The 25,478-nt window shown below is 44.6% G+C and overlaps 1 protein-coding gene across 4 annotated transcripts in view; it reads right to left on the minus strand.

Annotated features, from left to right (window-relative positions):
- LOC144503506 (glycophorin-C-like) overlaps positions 1-25,478 on the minus strand; it is a 79,406-nt gene that overhangs the window by 49,238 nt on the left and 4,690 nt on the right. For 3 of the 4 annotated variants that reach the window (XM_078227892.1, XM_078227895.1, XM_078227893.1), the window contains exon 2: positions 21,236-21,384. In XM_078227892.1, coding sequence (XP_078084018.1) covers positions 21,236-21,257 — 22 coding nt within the window. In that variant the 5' untranslated portion in view covers positions 21,258-21,384. Of the gene's footprint in view, positions 1-21,235; positions 21,385-21,636; positions 21,758-25,478 lie in introns of those variants that run through there. The other variant, XM_078227894.1, reaches the window with a different exon arrangement.

A 25,478-nucleotide genomic window follows, 5' to 3' on the forward strand; every position in this document is an offset into this window, starting at 1 on the left:
TGGTTTATGTAATGACTTTAATCAGGCAATTGAGGTGGGCCTGTTAGAATATGAACTCCCTAATTAAGGGTCAAATTGATAGGCCAATCAGGGAGCCTCTTGCTTTGTATTTAACCAGGAGTGCCAGTTCCTCTGGGGCTCTGAGTGCAGCCTGTAACTGAAAGCACTCTGTATGCTGTTGTCAGACTTCTAAATGAAGGGATTTTGGTGAAGGGACTTCCAAGGACTTATTACAGTTTAACACCTCATTTGGAGGACTGAAATGCAACACTCCCTCACTACTGCTCTGATGAGTCAAGCTCATAATTTTGCATTGCAGTCCCTGAAGTGGAACTTGAGCCTAAGAACGCTTGACCCAAGAAGGGGAGGGCATTACCAACTGGACCACAGCTGAAACCACGAGAGGAAGTACTCTGATTGAATTTCATCCAATGGTAGTGGAGTTAATCAGTAAATAATGTACATAAACAAAGGGTGTGAGGTGCGTTGATACAAGTGTGCTCCAGTTAACCTGGTCAGAAAAGAACTTTTAACATAAACACATCACTCACTTGAGGAATAAATGTGTTTTCAGGTTTCCCACCTTGACAACTGAGAGTCGGAAACTGCAGCTTCCTGTTTTAGAAAACACCACTAAACGTTACACCCACAACATTAATAAATGATTTCAGAGTGAAGCAGAGGGCAAGCTCTTGCACAGAATGGAAGCAAAGAATATTGGGTGTTGCAGACATTTGCTGCGTACCATTCTAGTTCAGAACTAATTAATTTTATACATATTAGATTCGTGGCATGAATTCACACACTCGAAAGGAATCCAGTTTTAGGCCTCCTATGAGCCAGCAGAAAATAAAACTTCGCTCTGCATCTGGCTCATTCTGGAAGTTCTTAATGCTATCATGAGATCACAGAACTTTCCAGCACTAAATGAAGCCATTTAACCCATCACGCAGGGATCAACTCTTGGAATGAGATATCCAATTAGTCCCACATGTTTTCTTCCCCCCACATTACCGTGAAGATTTCCTGACTGTCAGGCATTCAGAAGAAGGCAGTGGGTAGCGGCATTGTTGCTCGACTAGTAATCCAGAGACCCAGCGTAATGCTCTGGGATCCCGGGTTCAAAGCCCATCACAGCAAGATAAAATAAAAATTCAATAGAAATCTGTCATTAAAATTCTAATGGTGACATGAAACCATTGTCATAGAATCCCAACATAGAACATTACAGGCCCTTCGGCCCTCGATGTTGCGCCGACCAGTGAAACCAATCTAAAGCCCATCTAACCTACACTATTCCAATATCATTCATATGTTTATCCAATGACCATTTAAATGCCCTTAATGTTGGCGAGTCCACTACTGCTGCAGGCAGAGCATTCCATGCCTTTACTACTCTCTGAGTGAAGAACCTACCTCTGACATCTGTCCTATATCTATCACTCATCAATTTAAAGCTATGTCCCCTCGTGCTAGCTATCACCATCCGAGGAAAAAGGCTCTCACTATCCACCCCATCTAATCCTCTGATCATCTTGTATGCCTCCATTAAGTCACCTCTTAACCTTTTTCTCTCTAATGAAAACGACCTCAAGTCCCTCAGCCTTTCCTCATAAGACCATACCATACCAGGCAACATCCTGGTAAATCTCCTCTGCACCCTTTCCAATGCTTCCACATCCTTCCTATAATACGGCGACCAGAACTGTACGCAATACTCCAAGTGCGGCCATTCCAGAGTTTTCTACAACTGCAACATGACCTCCTGGCTCCGAAACTCAATCCCTCTACCAATAAAAGCTAACACTCCGTACGCCTTCTTAACAACCCTATCAACCTGGGTGCCAACTTTCAAGGATCTATGCACATACACACCGAGATCCCTCTGTTCATCCACACTACCAAGTATCTTACCATTAGCCCAGTACTCTGTAATCCTGATACTCCTTCCAAAGTGAATCACCTCACACTTTTCCGCATTGAACTCCATTTGTCACCTCTCAGCCTAGCTCTGCAGCTTATCTATGTCCCTCTGTAACCTGCAACATCCTTCCGCACTGTCCACAACTCCACTGACATTAGTGTAATCCCCAAATTTACTAACCCATCGTTCTACGCCCTCATCCAGGTCATTAATAAAAATGACAAACAGTAGTGGCCCCAAAACAGATCCTTGTGGTACACCACTAGTAACTGAACTCCAAGATGAATATTTCCCATCAACCACCACCCTCTGTCTTCTTACAGCTAGCCACTTCCTGATCCAAACCGCTAAATCACCCTCAATCCCATGTCTCCGTATCTTCTGCAATAGCTTACCGTGGGGAACCTTATCAAACGCTTTGCTGAAATCCATATACATCACATCAACTTTACCCTCATCCACTTCTTTGGTCACCTTCTCAAAGAACTCAATAAGGTTTGTGAGGCACGACCTACCCTTCACAAAACCGTGCTGACTATCCCTAATCAAATTATTCCTTTCTAGATGATTATAAATCCTATCTCTTATAATCCTTTCCAAAACTTTGCCCACAACTGAAGTAAGGCTCACTGGTCTATAATTACCAGGGTTGTCTCTACTCCCCTTCTTGAACAAGGGGACAACATTTGCTATCCTCCAGTCTTCTGGCACTATTCCTGTAGACAATGACGAAATAAAGATCAAAGCCAAAGGCTCTGCAATCTCCTCCCTAGCCTCCCAGAGAATTTTAGGATAAATCCCATCCAGCCCAGGGGACTTATCTATTTTCACACTTTCCAGAATTGCTAACACCTCCTCCTTATTAACCTCAATCCCATCTAGTCCAATAGTCTGTATCTCATTATTCTCCTTGACAACATTGTCTTTTTCCTGCATGGATACTGACAAAAAATCTTCATTTAGCACCTCTCCTATCTCTTCAGGCTCCACGCACAACTTCCCACTACTGTCCTTGACTGGCCCTAATCTTACCCTAGTCATTCTTTTATTCCTGACATACCTATAGAAAGCTTTAGGGTTTTCCTTGATCCTACCTGCCAAAGACTTCTCATGTCCCCTCCTGGCTCTTCTTAGCTCTCTCTTTAGGTCCTTCCTGGCTAACTTGTAACTCAAGCGCCATAACTGAGCCTTCACGTCTCATCTTTACATAAGTCTCCTTCTTCCTCTTCACAAGAGATTCAACGTCTTTTGTAAACCACGGTTCCCTCGCTCGACCATTTCCTCCCTGCCTGACAGGTACATACTTATCAAAGGACACGCAGTAGCTGTTCCTTGAACAAGCTCCACATTTCAATTGGCCCTATCCCCTGCAGTTTCCTTCCCAACCTATGCATCCTAAATCTCGCCTAATCGCATCATAATTTCCTTTCCCCCAGCTATAACTCTTGCCCTTCGGTATATACCTATCCCTATATATGTACACCAATAGGGACGAAGTAGAAATGGTCGATAGCTTCAAGCTTTTAGGTGCCCAGATCACCAATAACCTGTCCTGTTCCCTCCATGTATACGCTTGATGCGCGTTATCACACACGAGGCTTGATGCTCAGGAAATAAAGGCTTTTATTTGCTGTAACAAGGCAGCTACTAATTATATACACGATCCCAGACTGAGGGGTCCCAGACAGAGCAGAGACCTTTATACCTCTCCCAGGAGGCGGATCCCGACTGGGATGTACCACAATAACTATAATACAAGGTGTAACAGCCCAACCCTAACCCCAACAGCAACATATATACATACTTGTAGCACTGGCCAGACCCTGGCTCAGTACTATCTAGTGGGAACCAACGATGGTTTACCACAACGCTATAGTTAAGAAAGCCCACAAATGCATCTACTTTCTCAGAAGACTAAGGAAATTTGGTATGTCTGCAACAACTTTCACCATCTTTTACAGATGCACCATAGAAAGCATTCTTTCTTGTTGTATCACAGCTTGGTATGGCTCCTGCTCTGACCAACAATTCAATAAACTACAAAAGGTCGTGAACGAAGCTCAGACCATCACTTAAACCAGCCTCCCATCGATTGACTCTGTCTGCACTTCCTGCTGCCTTGGAAAAGCAGCCAGCATTATCAAGGACCCCACGCATCCTGGACATTCTCTCCTCCACCTTCTTCCATCGGGAAAAAGGTACAAAAGTCTGAGGTCATGTACTAACAGACTCAAAAGCAGCTTCTTCCATGCTGCCATCAGACTTTTGAATGGACCTAACTCGCATTAAGTTGATCTTTCTCTACACCCTAGCTATGGTTGTAACACTGCATTCTGCACTCTTTTTTCCTTCCCTATGTACAGTATCTTTTTGTCTGTTTGCGCAAGAAACAGTACTTTTCATTGTATACTATTAAAGAGTGCAGAAGGCAGCCATTCGGCCCATCAGGTCTGCACCAACAACAATCCCACCCACTCCCTATTCCCGTAACCCCACATATTTACCCTGCTAATCCCTCTGACACTAAGCGGCAATTTACTTTTGCCACTCAACCCAACTTTGGACTGTGGGAGGAAACCGGAGCACACGGAGAAAACCCACACAGACATGGGGAGAATGTGCAAACTCCACACAGGCCAAAATTGAACAGCGCTCTGTCAGGCCTAGGTCTGTACTGGCACAATAGCTCCTTCTGCTGTCTGATCAGGCTGGCTGGCTGAACACTGGGACTGTGAGGCATCAGTGCTAACCACTGTGCCACCGTACCATGACGATTGTCATAAAATCCCACCTCGTTCACTAACGACCTTTAGAGAAGGAAATCTGCCATCCTTAACTGATCTGGCCTACATGTGACTCCTGACCACAGCAATGTGGTTGACTCTTAACTGCCCTCCAAAATGGCCTCAGACCATTCAGTTCAAGGGCAACAAACATTGGCCTTACCAGCGACATCCCATGAGTAAAATAAAACTCCGGGGCAATTCCCTTAAAAACATGATTAAAAAGGACCTGCTTTCACCACTCTTTTGGACCTTGGCATTCCATAGCCTAACAACTTGCCGCATAAAAATATATTCTCAATGTTTCTTGCCAAATACCTTAAATGCTCAAACTGAAAAGAATTCCAAACAGAAATGCTTGAAGTGCACGACACAGATGAATAATTAGGCATAATTTCAGGGTAAATAAACCCATCCCTCATTCCAGCCAGCAGTAAAGTCTAATGCTTGGAAGTGGATTTGATTGGTTCAGTCACCCCATGAGTTATACGCAGTTCAATATCTCTTTGCCCAAGAGGTCCAGGCACCTTGGCAATGCCTACAGAGGACCTTGGCATAGCTCACCAGGGAGTGCCAGGGAATGGCATGAAGGGGGCGGGGCCATGTTAGAGTGCCCGATCAGGAAGAGAAGGAGGCGCTGCCATTCTGCGGATGGGTTGGGTGGGGGGGGGGGGGGTGGGGGGGGGGGGAGAGGTAGGGCATGATTGGTCTGGGTGGCGCGGGTTATATTTTTGAGTGGTGTGGGGCATGGGATCCACTGAGGGCACTCACGATTGCAGGAGTCTGGATTTGGGTTGAGGTTGGCTGCAGCAGCAGAGGCCTGTCAGCGCTCTCTCTCTCTCTCTCTCTCTATCAGGCCGAGGTCCGCACATGTGCAATAGCTCCTTCTGTTGTCCGGTCAGGCTGGCTGGCAATTTGAGCTCTGCGCACTGCCTCCAGTAGCTAGAAACAGTCTAGCCCATTTTTTCATACATGAAGTGCATAAGATTGGGAGTAAAAACTCATCCAAAAAAATGGATCTGGAAATCTCCCATTTTCATGCTAGCTGGACACTTAGAAATTTTCTCGCAAAATTCCACCCGTTACATCAGCACATGAACATAAACTTTTACCACATAGACTGTGCCGATTATGGCCTTAAAAATTACACTCAAACAAGCTTGGTGTTTTACAAGCACTGGTTATTTAAATCCAGACAGATTCTCCCTCCCTCCTGCTGCACTGCTCAGAGTTTGGTATTCTCCCTTTGGAAAGATAATACGTAAAATAACTCAGCTGGTTCTAAGAAACATCAAGGGATCTAACTGCCTCTGCATTCAACTTTCCACCAGTTCACACCTTTCCCTTCATACCAAGTACCAACATGGTTATTGGACAACTTGGTTCCAGTGAGAGTAACAGATTTAACGAACCAACGGGATGGAGGGAATTGATGGGCAGGGTTTTCCGGCTATGCTCACCCCAAAACCGGAAAATTCCGCCCGAGGTCAACAGACCTTTCCATGGTCTGCCCCTCCCCCATCCGCCACGATCCCCATGGCAGGTGGGATGGGAAAATTCTGCCCTCTGTATCCACAGCCCTCTTCAATATTTACTTTGGGGACATGGGTTCGAATCCCACCATGGCGGATGGTGGAGTTTGAATTCAATATTTAAAAAATCCAGAATTCAGTATCGACTGATGACCATGAAACCATTTCTTGCGTGCTATACAGACAAGACATAGCATTCATAGAGTACGTGGGGAGAAGGAAAGGAGAAGGTGCAGAATATAGGGTAACAGTCCCAGCTAGGATATAGAGAAGGGATCAGCTTAATGTATGACAGTTCCATTCAAAAGTCTGATGGCAGCAGGGAAGGAGCTGTTCTTGAATCAGTTTTTATGTGATTCCACACTTTTGTATCTTTGTCCTGATGGAATAAGGTGGAAGAGAGCATGTCAAGGGTGCACATGGTCCTCGATTATGCCAGTTTTCTTTTCTGAGGCAGCGGGACATGTTAATAGAGTCAATGGATAAGAGGCTGGTTTGGTGATGGACTAGGCTACATTCACAACCCTTTGTAGTTTCTTGCAGTCTCGCTCAGAGCAGCAGACATACCAAGCTGTGATATATTTGGAAAGGATGAGTGGCAGGGTAGATACATGGGATTATTGTTGGTGCAGGCTGGATGGGCCAAATGGCCTCCTTCTGCACTGTAGGGATTCCATGATGAATAGTACAGGTACGAGATAGAAAGGTGCTTGTGAGTGGGAAGAATAAAAAGGCTTAATCAAAGTTCAGGAATTTCTTTGATGTGAAGTGGATTTAGGGGAGAGAACTCCTGAGGGAAGAGATGGAGAGGATGAGAAATTGTGTCTTCAACAGTAATGGAGGGAATGGAGATCAGGGCAGATTCGGAGCAGGTACCTCGAACTGGATATCAGTTAGAGAGACTGGAGGACAAGGAATAGAATCTTGGAAGTCTAATCACAGTGCAGAGGGGCTTGAATGATTGCTTTCTGGATTACAGAAATGTTTAGATGTGATATACTGAGAGCTTATCTGGTAATCACATTTCAACCAATTTGAGTGAACTCCTAGTTGTTCAAAAAAAGACAAGATTGAAAGTCAGCAAAGTTTTATATAATGGATAAAAGCAAATTACTGCAGATGCTGGAATCTGAAACCAAAAGAGAAAATGCTGGAAAATCTCAGCAGGTCTGGCAGCATCTGCAAGGAGAGAAAAGAGCTAACATTGAGTCCAGATGACTCTGTCATTTTCTCTTTTGGTTAAAGTTTTATACAACTTGATAACAAAAATAGAATCACTTTCTGATTTCCTGGCAGCACGATGGTTAGCACTGCTGCCTCACAGCGCCAGGGACCCGGGTTCGATTCCCACCTTGAGTCACTGCCTGTGTGGAGTCTGCATGTTCTCCCCATGTCTGCGTGGGTTTCCTCCGGGTGCTCCGGTTTCCTCCCACAGTCCAAAAGACCTGTTGGTTAGGTGCATTGGCCGTGCTAAATTCTCCCTCAGTGTACCCGAACAGGCGGCGGAGTGTGGTGACTCGGGGATTTTCACAGTAACTTCATTGCAGTGTTAATGTAAGCCTACTTGTGACTCATAAATAAACTTTGACTTTTTGAAACCTGCCCCATGTTTTGCAATGCGGCAAAGCAGATCAAAATTCCTATTAAATGATCGGCAAAACATCATTCACATGTTAACCACAGATTACAATACTCCCATTTCACCAGAGCCAATCCCTGGAGAGAAATGGATTGAAACACTGAATTTTATGGATGACCTGACTGACAGGAGACAAGACAAACCAGTTTGCCTTCTTTCAAAACATAGAATGTGAATTAATTACTGACACCAGTCTTGAAGTAATTATTTGGCAATTATTCTGAGGGGTAAAATGTTGTTTAGACTCCCTTGTAAACCAGGCCATGTCGTTTCCAAAACATTCAGTGTGCATGTTTCTCTACACTTGAGCAAAGTCTTTACGCTACACATTATAAACTAGGATAAAACTAACAGGAAACTCTCCTTGTCTGATTCGTCCTGCAAACATCCTGAAGCGAGTGCGCGGAGACGTGACCCATCTCTGGTGCATTTTTTTTTTCAGACAATGAGCTCAGTCTTTTGAAGCTAGCTTTCAGATGCCAGCCTTGAGCGAAAGCTATTTACACAGTCCAAAAAAAATGGTTATTCAATCTATTCAACTATATGGCCTTTGTGTAGGAAACAGAACTGGCTGAAAACACATGTCCAAGAACACTCAAGAGGGGGAACAAATTAAAAACAGCTGGATGTCATGGCATCTAAGGTTATCATGAGCCTTAGATTACAGAAGGTCAAGTCCTGCAGTCTAGGGAAAAGCAGGATATTTGTTTTTGATGAGGGAAGTAGATGTGGAGAGGAATAGAGAACGAGAGGGAGAGAGAGAGAGAGAGCGCGAGCAAGAGAGAGCGAGACACACACTCACACAGATCCCAGTTGGACTAGACTGGAAGAAAATTAGCTTTGGCGGGGAGTTTGCAGGAAATGAAAAGGGAAAGCAAGAAAGGAAAGATAAAAGCCCCTGTTTGATTGTATCTCTGGCCAATTCTCCAAAGCATTTGGACACATCGGTGTCGTCGAACATCAGATCACAGATCAGTCATGATTTCACTGAGCAGCACAACGGATCTGAAGAGCTGAATGTTAGATTGGAGAAAGCCATCTTCTTCCTGCTAGATGGTCGAGAACAGAAAGGGGAGGATGTCAATTTATTTGATATTGTTGTAAAACATCCATGGGGATCCAGCTGACATTAGTAGTTGCATTTTGTAAAGACTATGAAAGAGAAAGTAAAAGACAGACAAGATGCTCTTTTTGTAGGCTTTATTTTCCCCAATATCAGAGAATTCCTATGGCATACAAGGAGATCTTTCGATCCATCGAGCCTGCACTGACAACAATCCCAGCCAGTCCCGATCCCCATGTATTTACCCTGCTACCAAAAGAGAAAACGCTGGAAAATCTCAGCAGGTCTGACAGCATCTGTAAGGAGAGAAACGAGCTGACGTTGCGAGTCCAGATGACCCTTTGTCAAAACTAAAAAGCCAAAAGCTCCAGATTCAGACTCCAGCATCCGCAGTAATTTGCTTTTATCCAGTATTTACCCGCCTAATCCCCTTAACACTAAGGGGCAATTTAGCATGGCCAGTCAACCTAACCTGCACATCTTTGGATTGTGGGAGGAACCGGAGCACCCAGTGGAAACCCACACAGACACAGGGAGAATGTGCAAACTCCACCCAGACAGTGACCCAAGCCGGGAATTGAACCCGGGTCCCTGGAGCTGTGAGGCATTAATGCTAACCACTGTGCCACCGTGCCGCCCTGCCGCCCTATTGACCAAGTGCATTGTCCTCTCTTCTGCAGAATCTCGGGAACTTTTGTCAGAAAGCTAAATAAATTGATTCCAGCATCCCTGGGCATCCAAGTCGCAAGGTTCAACAAAGTTCTTGGAAATTAAATTGATCTAACCTTCAGTTTTATACATTATCTATTTCCAAAGCTGTTATTTCTTTGACCCGACATCCCATGGCACTAGTAGTAGTTCTGCATTTATATTCCTCCATGTTCTCCTTAAAGCGCGAGGTCCTGTTCCTATTCATAGAATCCATAGAATTCCTACAGTGCAGAAGGAGGCCATTCAGCCCATCAAGCCTGCACCGACAACAATCCCACCCAGGCCCCATTGCTGTAACCCCACATTTTTACCCTAGCTAGTCTCCCTGACACTAAGCAGCAATTTAGCATGGCCTATCAACCTAACCTGCACATTTTTGGACTGTGGGAGGAAACTGGAGCACCCGGAGGAAACCCTTGCAGACACAGGGAGAATGTGCAAACTCCACACAGGCAGTCACTCAAGATGGGAATGAAACCTGGATCCCTGGTACTGTGAGGCAACAGTGCTAAGCACTGTGTCACCATGCCGCCCTCAAATATTCACCAAGCTGTTTTTGTTTTTTTTACAGGAGATGATCCAAGATGGCATGAATAATTTTGGTTGGGCGTCGCCATAATAAGATGCTCAGCAGGGAGTTGTCACAGAGCAATAGCTCCATTAACTAAACCAAGGATGCCATACATTTTTCTAACCGCCTCCTCATCTGGCCCTGTCACCTTCCAAGTTACATGCACCCTCCACCAGACCTCTTGAAGACTGTACAATGTAGGTCATTTCATCTCCCTTCATTCTTCCTGCCAAAATATACAATTGGGAGCTTGTAAAACAAAGTACGTCACTGAGCCACAGAAGGAAATATTAGGTCAGATAACCAAAAACCTAGTCAAAGACTAGTTCGAAGGAGTGACTTAAAAGGTGGAGACAGGGTAGAGAGGAGGAGAGGTGTAGGGAGGGCGTTTAGGGCACCCAGAGACAGAGACCAGAATTTTACCGTTCAACCCACCATGGGAATCGGAGAAGGTGAGGGGCGGACCGTTGACCTTGGATGGGATTTTACGGTTTCAGGACAAATGAGGCTGTAAAATCCCACCCAGAGCCTCCAAATGATGGAGCAATTAAGTTTCACGAGAGGCCAGGAGTCAACATCTCGGAGGGTTGCAGGGGGGTTTGAGGAGATCAGGGAGATAGGGAGGGGGTAAGGCCAAGGAGGGATTTAAAAACAAGGGTGAGAATTTGAAAAACAAGACATTGCTTGACTGGGAGCTAATGTAGATCAACAAGATCAAGTTTTTTTTTCTTTGTTCTTTCCAGAAGGGTAGGGGGTTTTAGTTCAGTCGGGCAGCATGGACAGGACTTGCTGTGGGGGAAGCCACAGGCCGCAGAGTTTGCGATGAACTAAAGTTTATAGAGGACAAAATATGAGACACCAGCCAGGAGTGCATCAAAATCACTGAGCAAGAAGAAAGAACAAAGAACAGGGGGTTAACTAACAGAAAGCAAAGAGTGGGGGTAAATGGATATTTTTCTGGTTGGCAATCAGTGACTAGTGGTGTGTCTCAGGGATCAGTTTTGGGGCCGCAATTGTTTACGATTTACATAGATGATTTGGAGTTGGGGACCAAGTGTAGTGTGTCAAAATTTGCAGATGACACAAAGATGAGTGGCAGAGCAAAGTGTGCAGAGGACGCTGAAAGTCTGCAAATGGATATAGATAGTCTAAGTGAGTGGGCGAGGGGTCTGGCAGATGGAGTACAATGTTGGTAAATGTGAGGTCATCCATTTTGGTAGGAACAGCAGCAAAATCGATTATTATTTAAATGGTAAAAAATTGCAGCATGCTGCTGTGCAGAGGGAACTTGGTGTCCTTGTGCAAGAATCACAAGGAGTTGGTTTGCAGGTGCAGCAGGTAATTAAGGAGGAAATGGAATTTTGTCCTTCATTGCTAGAGGGATGGAGTTTAAAAACAGTGAGGTTATGTTGCAGCTGGATAAGGTGCTGGTGAGGCCACACCTGGAGTACTATGTACAGTTTTGGTCTCCTTACTTGAGAAAGGATATACTGGCACTGGAGGGGGTGCAGGGGAGATTCACTGGGTTGATTCCGGAGTTGAGAGGGTTAGCTTATGAGGAGAGACTGAGTGGACTGGGATTATACTCACTGGAATTTAGAAGAATGAGGCGAGATCTTATTGAAACATACCAGATTATGAAGGGAATAGATAAGATAGAAGCAGGGAAGTTGATTCCACTGGCAGGTGAAACTAGAACTAGGGGGCATGGCCTCAAAATAAGCAGGAAGCAGATTTAGGACTGAGTTGAGGAGGAACGTCTTCACACAAAGGGTTGTGGAATTCCCTGCCCAGTGAAGCAGTTGAGGCTACCTCATTGAATGTTTTTAAGGCAAGGATAGATACATTTTTGAACAGTAAAGTAATTAAAGGTTATAGTGAGCGGGCAAGTAAGTGGAGTTGTGTCCACTAAAAGATCAGCCATGATCTTATTGAATGGTGGAGCAGGCTTGAGGGGCCAGATGGCCTATTCCTGCTCCCAATTCTTACATTCACTCCAATCTGAAGCAATTTTGCAGTGAGGTGGGAGCACACCAATGCCCTAATAAAGGCCCGTAGGTGGCCTTCTCTGCCCAGCCTCAAATTGTCAGCCAGTGGACACTGGATATTTCAGCTGCAGGGAAGGAGGGGATGGAGATATTTGATTTGATTTATTATTGTCACATGTATTAGCATACAGTGAAAAGTATGGTTTCCTGCGGGCTATACAGACAGAGCATATTATTCACAGAGAAGGAAAGGAGAGAGTGCAGAATATAGTGTTACAGTCATAGCTAGGGTGTAGGGAAAGATCAACTTAAAGAGAGTTTAAGAATTAGAATAGTGTTTTAGAAACATGGAACGAGTGTAATAGAAAGAATTAGAGTGCATCCTGCCCACAGCTCACAAGAAGTCACCTCGCTCCGGTGCCACCTTGAATTTTAAAAATCCAATAGAAAAATATTAAATCCTAAATCTTGAGCGGTAATGAGAGAAGGGAGGGCCTCCATCAGACACCTGTTTCTCATTGGGGACACTCTCCCCTTCAGGACCAGACACCTTTGGACTTCCTTCCCCAGTGGTCTATCCTCTTGTAGTCTCCCACTCTCACGTCCCTTAAAACAAAAGTTTCAGATGTGGCCTCTGCCACATACTTGGCCTCCATGCCCCAATGCTTAGTGCCGGGCATGTTGATGCAGTGCCTCTTCCAGCCACTGCAGCGCTGTGGCTGGAGAGACAGGACAGCTGCTGGCCAATCTGACAGATCTCCAAGGTGGGACTTCCCATCCAAGTGAGGATGAAAGTTGATTGCCTGCTGTCAATCAACACATTCGGCTCAGCCTCTTTCATCCTAGAACTTCAGGCCATGGAATCAAGCCCTTTTGGCTGATTTCCTCCATTGACGAGTCAGCCATTTGTTCAGTGTGCTTCAAAGGCTTCAACTTATTCAACTTTAGAGTCTTTGTTGACACAGCTGTGCAATGGATTTCCCTTATGAGTGCTTGGCTGAGTTCCAAACCCACTAATGGGTTCAACATTGTTTACTCAGCCATCAATGGAACTTTTTAAACTTTTGTTTAACTGACAGTTTATGATTTTTAACCTTTCTTTAGGGTAATTTTCAATGCCAGTGGTTTATTTGGACAGGATTAAGAGCTGTCAAGAAGATTTAAGATTTTTGTCAATGGAATTACGATGGCCATGTTTGATTAACAGTCATGAGAGTTACTGAGAGTTTTTTCATTTAAATTCACCCATGGGACACAGGTGTCGCTGGCTGCCCAGCATTTATTGCCCATCCCTAGTTGCCCGACGGCAGTTGAGAGTCAGCCACAAAGCTGTGACTCGAGTCAAATGTAGGCCAGATCAGGTAAGGTTGCTAGATTCCTTCCCTAAAAGGACATTAGTGAACCAGGTGGGTTTTTCTGACAATGGTTTCATGGTCATTAGTAGACCCTTAATTCCAGATTTTTTTTTTAGTGAATTCAAATTCCACCAGCTGCTATGGCAGGATTCAAATCTGGATCTCTAGAATGTTAGCCGAGTTTCTGGATTAATAATAGAGCAATAATACCACCGGGCCATCTGTTTCTTTAAAGTTATTTTCGAATAGATGATTGTTTACTTTGATAGTTTTATGAGCATTTCAAATACTCCCCAGTGTCATTATAAAGTTCATTGGTTCAATACATACATACCAAAGAGTGGGTGTGGAGGATGAAAGGGGAGGGGCGGTTTTTATGGACAGGGTGACCAATTCTTATGAAACAAAATAAGGGACACTTGGTACTGGGTGGGGAGGGAAATGCCAAGAGGGTGAGGAGATGCGCATGCATGCGTGCGTGGTGGCGGCGGGTCGGACAGTTTATGAGGCAGTGGGGAGTGTGGGAGTCCATAACAGCAAGGAGGAGATTTAAAATCAAATTATTGAGTCAAAGCATTATCATTTCATAGCTGCCCAACTCACTGTTTTCCATTCCCACTTGGATAGACTCTCAGGACCAATCTCCCACCTTCTGTTCTAGAAGTAAAAGGGGCTTAGGACAAAACAGTCAAAATATGTAACAGTTGGTCACCCAGGGTATGGGCCTCTAACCCATGTTAAAAATTGGGCTGATGTCCCAGCTGATGGAGGTAGGATCCTCTGGACTGCCCACCTTTGCAGATAGGCCCAGTTTCCAGCCTGCGCCCATCTCCTCAGGAAGTGTGGCGGTGGGGTGGGTGTTGCCAGGACAGTGCTTGTGGTGTCAGGACCATTCCAAACTTCCCATTCCCACCTCAAAGATGAAAATCCAGCCCAATATATCCACCCAGTGTGTGAAAACAGAATCTAAACTGTGTCAGGAATGATCGTATCACGGTAAAATCCACGTGCCACACTTCATGACCTTGAGTACAATGGAGGAATATTTCTGAAAATTATCTTTAACAATGAGTAAACAGGGCAAAACAGGCACAATGAATCTGCTGCGTATTCAAATTCAAAATGTGAAGAGCTATGAACACTGTTTGAAATGCTTTCAAAGTTCAGACTGGATGGTTCAGCCAGTTACAAGCTATTCTGACATGGCTTCCTCTTTATTTGCAGAGTACTGTTCTTAGCACATGCAGATCTCCAAGGTGGGACTTCCCACTTTATTTGGATTCAGAGCAATTTGGAAATGGTGTCTTGGGATAGGAGGTGGGGGTGGGGGTGCGGAACCAACAGGCTTGTATAATATCAGCACCTATGGAGTACTTTTGAAATGCCATCAGGCAAGTTGGGGCCTTCCACCCCATCACCTCAATTCCCCAACCCCCCATGGAGTGCAGGTGGGAAGTAGACCTCAAGTGGCCTAAAATTGGCCATGCAAGTGCCTCAATTAGGGCATGGGTGGGCATGCCATCTTGGGCTTTGCCCACTCTCCTCACCCATTTTATTGCGGACAAGTTGGGGCCAGGTTGGAGGGTATTGGGATGGCTAAAAAAAAAATATCTGCCCCCACACTCTTTTGCAAATTGTGTCACAGGGTGTTTTGGAATTTGAACCCACAACCTCAACCTGACTCAAGTGACAAGTGTTCTATAAACTGAAAGGAGCCCAACAATGCTGCACTCAGATTGTCTGTACCACCGGCAGCAGCTCCATCATCACTAATATACAAACATGGTGTTGCAGGCAAATGAGGGCAAAGTGTCAGAAACCAAAGAGCTTGTGCTGCAATTAGTTTTCAGTGACATGAACAGACTTAGGACAGAATTCCCTGGCTGTTCACACCGGTGGGATCTTCTGGTCTGGCACACGCACCCACCTCCCCGTGGGTTTACTGACCTCGTGGAGTGCAGTCAATGGGACATCTGTGACAGCAGCAGGACCAGAAGATGTGGACCTCTCACCACGAGGAACATGCTGTGAGGAGGCCAGAGGCTCCCTCCTCCTCGCCCCCCTACTCCACTCATTTTGTTTCTTGGCCATTTACAAAAGAGTGCATTAGACATCACTGCATAGGCTTGTGAAGTCATTTTCCCTCGCTGGCCTATTCTCTATGTAACAACAGAAATTGCTGGGTTTTTCCCTCCACAGATGCAGCCAGACCTGCCAAGTTTTTCCAGCATTTTCTGTTTTTATTTTAGATTTCCAGCATCTGCAGTATTTTGCTTTTGTTCTCCACGTAGACCCTTGCACAATTGCAGTAAAGCAGAACTGGCTGCTAATGAAACTCTCGCAGTAAATGCACCGTTCCTGCAACTACTATTATTATTTAGCGAGCAGTAGACAAGTGTTCTTGCACTGAAAAAGAAGAGTATATTCAGTTGTAGACACCCTGTTCCAATTCCCTTCCCATACCTAGTGGTGCACAAAGCAGACTTTCATCTGTTTCTATAGCTAATAATTCCCAGAACAGGTCGCTAGTCTGTCGCCAGAGGCTTATAGCTCAAGGGGTGCCACTCCACATCAAGCATGGCTAAACTGGAGTCTCTCCCACTCTTACCGCCAGCCATTGATGTGTTGGGAAGGATTTAGAGGTTGACACTCAACCTGTTTGACTGCGTTATGAACACACCTCCATTGACCATCAAGTCCTGGGGTGGGACTTTAACCTAGAGCCTTTTAGCTCAGAGACAGAGACACCACCCCACTGCATCACAGGACCTCCCAGATGCCTTGTGCTGCAACTGAGCTAATTGACCCCTGTAGAAGCCGGTGGCATTTTAGCTCAACGGAAATGGCCCATGAATCTGCCAAGTCAGCTCACCTCAGTACCATATTGATCTCTGCATGGTACAATCCAGTCCAATGCAAGTGCCACCCAACTCTATTGGTACGAACAGAGGAATAGCTGTACGAGACTGCATCCAAAATTGATCTTTCAGCCCAAAAGCTTATTGTAGTCAGTCTCCACAGCTGCTGCTCCAGCCAGTAGGTTACATGCAAAACCAGGACAGATCAGCTCTGAAATATTTGATGATGACGCAATTTGCTTCAAGTGTATTAAATTTCAATGAAAGAGGAAGGCAACATCTTGAAGCAACTGATACAATATCAGCTGCTACCATTCAAGATGCTCATAAACACCTTGTGCAAATTCAAGCTTTAACTTTGGATTTACACAAACTGTACACACTATAAGACAGCATCATGCATTTTCTTTATTCAGTCATGGTTAGGTCAGTATTTATTGTCCATCCCTTATTGCCCTGAAGAAGGTGCTGGTGGGTCGCCTTCTTGAACTGCCACAGTCTCTGGTGTAGGTAATTCCACAGTGCTGTCAGGAAAGTGTTATAGGATTTAACCCCAGTGATTAACAAGAAACATATAGTCTAAGTCAGGCTGATAAGCGGCTGGGAAGGAGTATGCTCCCATGACCTTACTGCCCTCGTCCTCCTAGGTGGGAGGGGGTCTGGGTTTGGAAGATGCTGACAAAAAGAGCCTAGGTGAGTTGCAACAGTGCATCTTGTAGATGGTACACAATCCTGGCATCACACGTTGGTGGTGGAAGCGAATCTTTGAAATGATGGATGCTTTTTTTTTTAAAAAAAACATTCATTCACGGATAGTGGGCGGCCGACCCCCAATTGCTATTGAACTGAATGGCTTGCTAGGCCAATTTCAGAGAGCAGTTAACTTGTGTCACATGTAGGCCAGACCAACTAAGAATGGGTGGCACAGTGGTTAACACTGCTGCCTCACAGCGCCAAGAACCCAGATTCAATTCCAGACGTAGGTGACTGTCCGAGTTGAGTTTGCACATTCTTCCACATCTGCGTGGGTTTTCTCCAGGTTCCTCCCACACTCCAAAGATGTGCAGGTTAGATGGATTGGACATGTTAAATTGCCCCTTAGTATCCCAAGATGTGTAGGTCGGGGGATTAGTGGGGTAAATACATATGGTTGCAGGGAAATGTTCTGAGTAAGATACTCTGACAGAGAGTTGGTGCAGACTTGATGGTCCAACTTGCAGGGGGTTCAACTCGCCTTCCAAGATTGCTTTCCACTGGAAATATACCCAAACGTCACCTTCCAAACATAATTTCAGATCCTCAGCCATGCCAAGCAGAACATTACTGCTACAAAAAGTCCACAGTAATGGGTTAACAACCTTTGGCTATCTCCTTTGATTTTCAGGTCCTCCCTTGAGCCCACTTTGCTTCAAGTCTGCTTTTTGCAGGTCTCTCCAACTCAGAGCTTATTGCACCACTCCTTTCTTTCAACATGAGCTTCTTGGACCTCTTCCTGGTCGTTGTCTTTGTCCTTGGCTTGGACTTTCTTCTGGGTCATCTCCTTGTCCCCCTACCACTGTCTTGCATCTTAGGACACCTTCCTCAGTAATGGCCACCCACTGCAGTTTCACACTACTTCACTCCTTTTCTTCTATGCAGGTGTGCAAGGCCGGTTTTTGTCTTGAAGATAAAAAAAATGAACGGCGCATGGTGGCACAGTGGTTAACACTGCTGCCTCATTGCACCAAGGACCTGGGTTCAATTCCCATCTTGGGTGACTGTCTGTGTGAAGTTTGTACATTCTGCCCTGTCTGCGTAGATTTCCTTTGGGTGCTTCGGTATTCTCCCACAGTCCAAGGATGGATTGGCCATGCTAAATTGCCCCTTAGCGTCCCAACATATGTAGGTTAGATGGATTAGCCATGGTAAATGTGTGGGGTTATGGGTATAGGGCCTGGGTAAGATACTCTGTCAGACAGTCACTGCAGTCTTGATGGGCCGAGTGGCCTCCTTATGCATCGTAGGGGTTCTATGATTCTAGTTTGGCCATTTTCCAGCCGGAACATGTGCAAACGGCCGAGGGTTCACTGGGAACTGGAGTTCCCAGCCTCCAACTTTAAATCAAAGTAAATATTCTCATTTCACAACAAATATGGAAGAGTCTTCCATGTATATCTGGGATCAAAGACTTTAGATTTTGAACTAAGTTGCAAGACAAAGTGATCGCCTCTCTATAACCTAAAAGAAGCAACATGAAGTGAAGGAAAGTTGTATTCAATTCAAAATCTTAACTGTTAAAATGGTTTTAAAAAAAATTGCAGCATGCTACTGTGCAGAGGGACCTGGGTGTCCTTGTACAAGAATCACAAAGTGGGTTTGCAGGTGCAGCAGGTAATTAAGGCGGCAAATGGAATTTTGTCCTTCATTGCTAGAGGGATGAAGTTTAAAAACAGCAAGGTTATGTTGCAGTTGTATAAGGTGCTGGTGAGGCCACACCTGGAGTACTGTGTAAGGTTTTGGTTTCCTTACTTGAGAAAGGATATACTGGCACTGGAGGGAGTGCAGAGGAGATTCACTAGGTTGATTCCGGAGTTGAGAGGGTTGGCTTATGAGAAGTGACTGAATAGATTGGGGCTGTACTCAATGGAATTTAGAAGAATGAGGGGAGATTGTATGGAAACATATAAAATCATGAAGGGAATAGATAAGATTGAAGCAGGGAGGTTGTTTCCACTGGCGGGTGAAACTAGAAATAGTGGGCATGGCCTCAAAATAAGGGGGAGCAGATTTAGGACTGAGATGAGGAAGATCTTCTTCACCCAAAGAGTTGTGAATCTGTGGAATTTCCTGCCCAGTGAAGTAGTTGAGGCTCCCTTATTGAAAGTTTTTAAGGCAAAGATAGGTTTTTGAACAGTAAAGGAATGAAGGGTTATGGTGAGCGGGCGGGTAAGTGAAGCCGAGTCCACGAAAAGATCAGCCACGATTTTATTGAATGGTGGAACAGGTTCGATGGCCTACTCCTGCTCATAGTTCTTATGTTCCTCACTCCATAAAATACTGCCAGACCAGCTGAGTATATCCAGCACTTTGTCATAGTTACTACATCTGTAGTATTTTGTTTTTTTAAATCATCAGCTGAATATTTGGCATAACAGAACCTTATCTGTGTTATAGGGAGTTCTTTGCCAGCCTATTTAAGCGCTGCAGCAGGTTATGTTAGGTGGTCCAATTGGGAGTTACCAATGTGCAAAAACTAGATACGGAAATGCAGGACACGCCTCCTGACTGAGTCACTGGATAAATGCATTACTCCAGCTGGTTCTGGATTCACTCAAACCAGAAAGCCAAGCTTTATACTAAGTTAGTTGATCTAAACCAAGCAGGAACACTACAATTAACTATCAATCTAACCCACAATCGCAAACATCTGGCAGCAACAACTGGGTAAGAAGTCTCACAACACCAGGTTAAAGTCCAACAGGTTTATTTGCTAGCAAATACCATAAGCTTTCGGAGCACTGCTCCTTCGTCAGATGGAGTGGAAATGTGCTCTCAAACGGTGCAAACAGACAAAATCAAGCTGCAGAATACTGATTAGAATGCGAATCCTACAGCCAGCCAGGTCTTAAATGTACAGACAATGTGGGTGGAGGGAACATTAAACACAGGTTAAAGAGATGTGTATTGTCTCCAGACAGAACAGCTAGTGAGATTCTGCAAGCCCAGGGGGCAAGCTGTGGGGGTTACTGATAATTCTGTGACGGGCGGGGCAGTAAATTTCCGGCGATAGAGTTTGTCAAGTCAGCGGCCTTCTATGAAAACCACTTCACTCTTGTTTCTCTCTTTTCAGGTGTGACCAAGCCTCCTGAGTATTTCCAGCATTTTCTCCGAGGGAGATAATCAAAGACTTGGTCAGAGGCAAGTTTAAATGGAGTCATTTAAAAAGATAGAGAGCGAGAGTGTGCAAGAAAGATAAGAGGTGCCCACAATGGTAAAGTGTTAAGGAGGGAATTCCAGAGTTTAGGGCCTAGAACCACCAATGGTGCAATGATGAAAATCAGTGATGTCCCAGAGGACAGAGTGAAAAGCATGAAATCCCAGAGGGTCATATTGCTGCATAATGTCGGTGCGATAGGGAAGGGGCCACAGGGGATCTTGCAAGGATAAGGATTTTTTTTTTAAAGCAAGGTATTGCAAGAATGGGAGCCACTCTTGATCAGCAAGCATGGGGTTAGTAGTTAACAGGACTTTGCACAATTTCGGATAAGTGCAGCAGGGTTTTAGATAAGCTCATACTTAGAGGTTGAAAGGTGCAATACCAGCCAAGAGACTAGAATAATGAAGTTCAGCATTAACAAAGACATGGATGAGGATTTCTAGCTGACAAACTGAGACAGGGACAGAAATGGGCAATATTCCAGAGGTGGAAACAATCTTGGTGCCAAAACGGACATCGCTACCATGGTGCAATATTGATGATGCGGAGATGCCGGCATTGGACTGGGGTAAACACAGCAAGAAGTTTAACAACACCAGGTTAAAGTCCAACAGGTTTATTTGGTAGCAAAAGCCACACAAGCTTTCGGAGCCTTAAGGCTCCGAAAGCTTGTGTAGCTTTTGCTACCAAATAAACCTGTTGGACTTTAACCTGGTTTTGTTAAACGTCTTATTGCAATATTCATTTCAGAGGAATATACATTGCCAATGAGTATAGTAACTTAACTCCAGTCTACTTAAAAACATAGCAACCAATCTCTTTTTTTCTGAATGACAAGCAAATTCCCCTCAAACTCCAGCATATTTGAGATGAACTAACCAGAAAGCATGGTTACCTTCAGGAGGGGCAGTCATCATCCAACTCAAACAGACTTGGTCTTCAGTAAGAAGCGCAGTGTTAAGTGTAGCTGTTGACAAGGAGGTCTCGAGCAGTTGGAGAGGGGGAGCTGATGAATGCCTTCAGGTCCGCAGTACTGTTCTACAACTGGAAGGAAACAGCAGATGTCATTCATTTGGCTTCAGCAATGTCATTGCCACGTGACAGGGGCATGGCATCAATCTCTCCAGTTAAATTAACTGTGTCCAGTGCCCCGCTAACACTTCTGCATCCAGTCACACTCCAGAAACTGGAGCACATTATCTAGGCTAATGCTTCAATTTCCACTCCATCTGACGAAGGAACAGCGCTCCGAAAGCTTATGGTATTTGCTACCAAATAAACCTGTTGGAGTTTAACCTGGTGTTGTGAGACTTCTTACTGTGTTCACCCCAGTCCAACGCCGGCATCTCCACATCAGCACAAGAGCTGCCAGCCTTCGATTGGCCAGGAGCTCCCAGTAGGCGAGACTTCCACCGCCAGGGTCTTGATTCCAAAGAAAGGTCCACTTATGGCCTCAGCATTGCCTGATTGGCATGTGGTTTTTCAGACTTTCCTGCATGATAAAAAGGCAGAGCAGCTCTCAGCAGCTTTCCATTGAGCAAGCAAGACGTCTGATGCCCCAATAAGATACCATCCCACATTTCCTGTAAAGGGTGTTGGAACATCCTGAGGTTGAAATAAATGCAAGTCATTTTGAACTACATATATACTTTTTTCTTAATTAATTCTCTCACAGTAAGGGATAGTTCAGTTTATAAATTAAATGTCGGACAAAGGCCTCCCGACTTCGACAATTTTCTTTGCTCACAATACAAGTTATACTTGCCTCAAAGTATTGAAAAGGCTTGTATCGTTGGAGGTTTTGTTGGCTTGGAGTTGGTGATCTGTATTTAGCTAACTTGCTTTCTGAAGATCAATTGTTCATTGTTCCATGAATCATGTTCATTGGATTGGGGTGGGGAGGCTAGATAAACATGGAAACTCCATTTGGCTTCTATTTTGTTATTCTTGAAAACATTGCCCACGATATTAAGAATGCCCTGAGCCACGTTAGCAAGGCTGAGCCTTAAGAGCCAGTTTGGTTGAGAGAATGAACACGCAATTCAGACGGAAGATAGTCAGTTCAAGTTCCACTATAAACCTAAACACCTAATCAAAGTTCACACTAAGTTTTCAGGACTGTATTATTCTGATGCTGTATTTTGGGTGAACTGTTAAACTGAGGTCCTGCATGACTGCCCAAGGGCATACAACACATCCCAGGTCAGTGTATTAACAAGAGTTTGCCCAGTGTTCTGACCACGAGCATTCAGTCAACTCTAACAAAACAAATTAACTGGTCTCTTATTTGCTACTGGGACCTCGCAATGTGCAAATCAGCCACCACATTTTCCTACAAAATATTAACATGGAAAGGTTATTAAATGTTGATTATCCACTCAGATATATCCCATAGATGGGAAAGATGCTGCATAAATAATAGTTTGACTTCTTTTATGGTAACTGATCCATAATTCCCAAGTTCATGTCTCATTTATTCAGATTGTGACTCCGAGGACAACTTTTTAAAAAGATGACATCGGCTCATTTTAAATTTTTGTTTCGCCATGCCTTTGTGCACTTGAAGTTTTTTAAGTTTGTTTATTAGTGTCACAAGTAGGCTTACATTAACACTGCAATGAAGTTACTGTGAAAACCCCCTTATCGCTACACTCTGATGCCTGTTCGGCTACACTGAGGGAGAATTTAGAACGGCCAATGCACCTAACCAGCACGTCTTTCACATTGTGGGAGGAAACCGGAGCACCCAGAAGAAATCCACGCAGACATGAGGAGAATGTGCAAACTCCGCATAGACAGTGACCCAAGCACTGAGGCAGCAGCACTGACCACTGTGCCACCGTGGAATCTTTGTTGGAGTATCCATTGCATCACAACCCAATTGGCTTTGTGCCAAGACACATGAAAAGAAATGTCTAATTGGACAGAAGAATTATACAGAACACATTGGCATCAATAGCCACAAAAATGGTTTTGTAGCTTCAATGCAGTTCATTATTGTGTCCAGTTTAGTGCAATGAACTCAAGACATTACCCTAAATTAATTGGCAATGCCACTGAAAGGTGCAAGGTTTTAATTGTGGACCCTTAGTCATGGCCTAGTGGTATTGTCACTAGGCTATTAATCCCAAAGCTCATATTCCAGGGACTTGAGTTTGAATCCTGCCATGGGAGATGTGGAATTTGAATTCAATAAAAATAATATCTGGAATTAAAGAATCATCGATTGTTGGAAAATCCCATCTGGTTCACCAATGTCCTTTAGGGAAAGACATCTGCCATCCTTACCTGGTCTGGCCTACATGTGACTCTAGATCCACAGTAATGTGGTTGACTCTGAAATGCTAAATGTGGTGCGTTGGCTGGGCTAGCATTTATTGCCCATCCCATGAATGGAATTGGCACTCACCACTAAAGGGAGTTTTTGAAGTGAGTAATATGGATGGATTTAAAGAGACAGCACATAAGTCAGAGGGCAACCGAGGGTTATGCACAGAGAGTTAGATGAGGAGGAGGAATGTAGGAAGCTCAAGTAGAGCATGAACAGCATGAATTGGTTGGCCGAATGGCCTGCTTCTGTGCTGTCTATCTTATTTAATATAATCCAATATTCTGACTTAATTTCTTTATCAATCAATCTGGTCCCAATCATAGAATCCCTACAGTTCAGAAGGAGGCCATTTGGCCTAACGAGCCTGCACCAACAACAATCCCACCCAGGTCCTATCCCCATAACCCCACATATTTACCCTCCTTGTCCCCCTGACACCAAGGGGCAATTTATCTCTTCCAATCAACGTAACCCGTACATCTTTGGGTTGTGGGAGGAAACAGGAGCACCTGGAGGAAACCCACGCAGACATGAGGAGAATGTGCAAACTCCACACAGACGGTGGTGACCCGAGGCTGGAATCGAACCCAGGTCCGTGAGGCAACAGTGCTAACCACTGTGCCACCCCTTGGTACCCCATTGGTAACTGGCTGTCTTTATTTTGATATCAATCAAGGAAAGAGCTTCGGTTTTAATTCTAGCTATTAAGAGACATACCAAATAAAACAATTGAAATGTTTATATTTGCAATCTATGACAGACAGGTGTGTTCCATACATCCAACTGCACTTGCTATGTTTGGTTGACTCACCTGGTGTTTAGCCACACCACCCACAGTTGCTCCACACACAATAGTCACCCTGCAGCCAGAATATTTTCTTTAGGATCAGTTTGGAGATTGAACAACGTGTGGTGTAATAATTTACCAGGGAAGGCCATTTAAGCAAACACCACAGGTTAAATGTTACAAGGTCCTGCTCCCAGGGAAGCTCAAAGTCTCACTCCGTGGACGTGCATTTCAAGCAAGCTGACCAGCTCTCGCTCGGATCTGCATTCCCATAGCGTGAGGTTGTGTTTGAACTCTGCCTTAACTAGTGGATTGCCACAGAAAATCTGGGACAACGCAGTTGGCCCTTGGAGTATATCAGCACTGCTGTACCTAAAGGGAGTGGGAACTGCAGTTTGAGGCTACAGTTAGCGAAAGTAGTATGTAGATGCAGGTATGTTTGTGGGGCACATCGGTGACACCCAAGTAAAGCCTGCATAACAAACGTAGAAAAAGTTAGTTTTTAAATAATGTTCCCTCTGAGGTAGCCAGGAGTGCGGCAGTGCCCCAGAATATACTGCGCAGTGCACACAGCCAACATTCTTGAAGATGCGCACGTGTGACTAGAATCATAGAATTCCTACAGTGTAGAAGGAGGCCATTCGGCCCAACAAGCCTGCACCAACAAAATTCCTATCCAGACCCTATCTCCATAATCCCCTTGACACTAATGGACAATTTATCACAGCCATTGAATCTAACCCACATATCTTTGGACTATGCGGCAATCTTTAAGGGACCACGATATGCAACAAGCAGACTTTGCACAAATAAGAAAAATGTGAGGAAACTTGGATTATAAATAAGATTATGAAAGAGTTGGGGCAGGTTGGAGTGTGTGTTCGGTGGAGTTGAGAAGAGGCCATTTGGCCCATCAGGCCTGTAGAAGTATTGAGTTGCAATAACTGGCGGCCAGGGACCAAAACAGTAGATGTTTATTAATAGCAATCGAGCAGCTCTTACACACTCTGTGTCTGTCCC

This window comes from Mustelus asterias, chromosome 14, assembly GCF_964213995.1.
Source record: "Mustelus asterias chromosome 14, sMusAst1.hap1.1, whole genome shotgun sequence".
In the NCBI taxonomy this organism is placed as follows: Eukaryota; Metazoa; Chordata; class Chondrichthyes; order Carcharhiniformes; family Triakidae; genus Mustelus; species Mustelus asterias.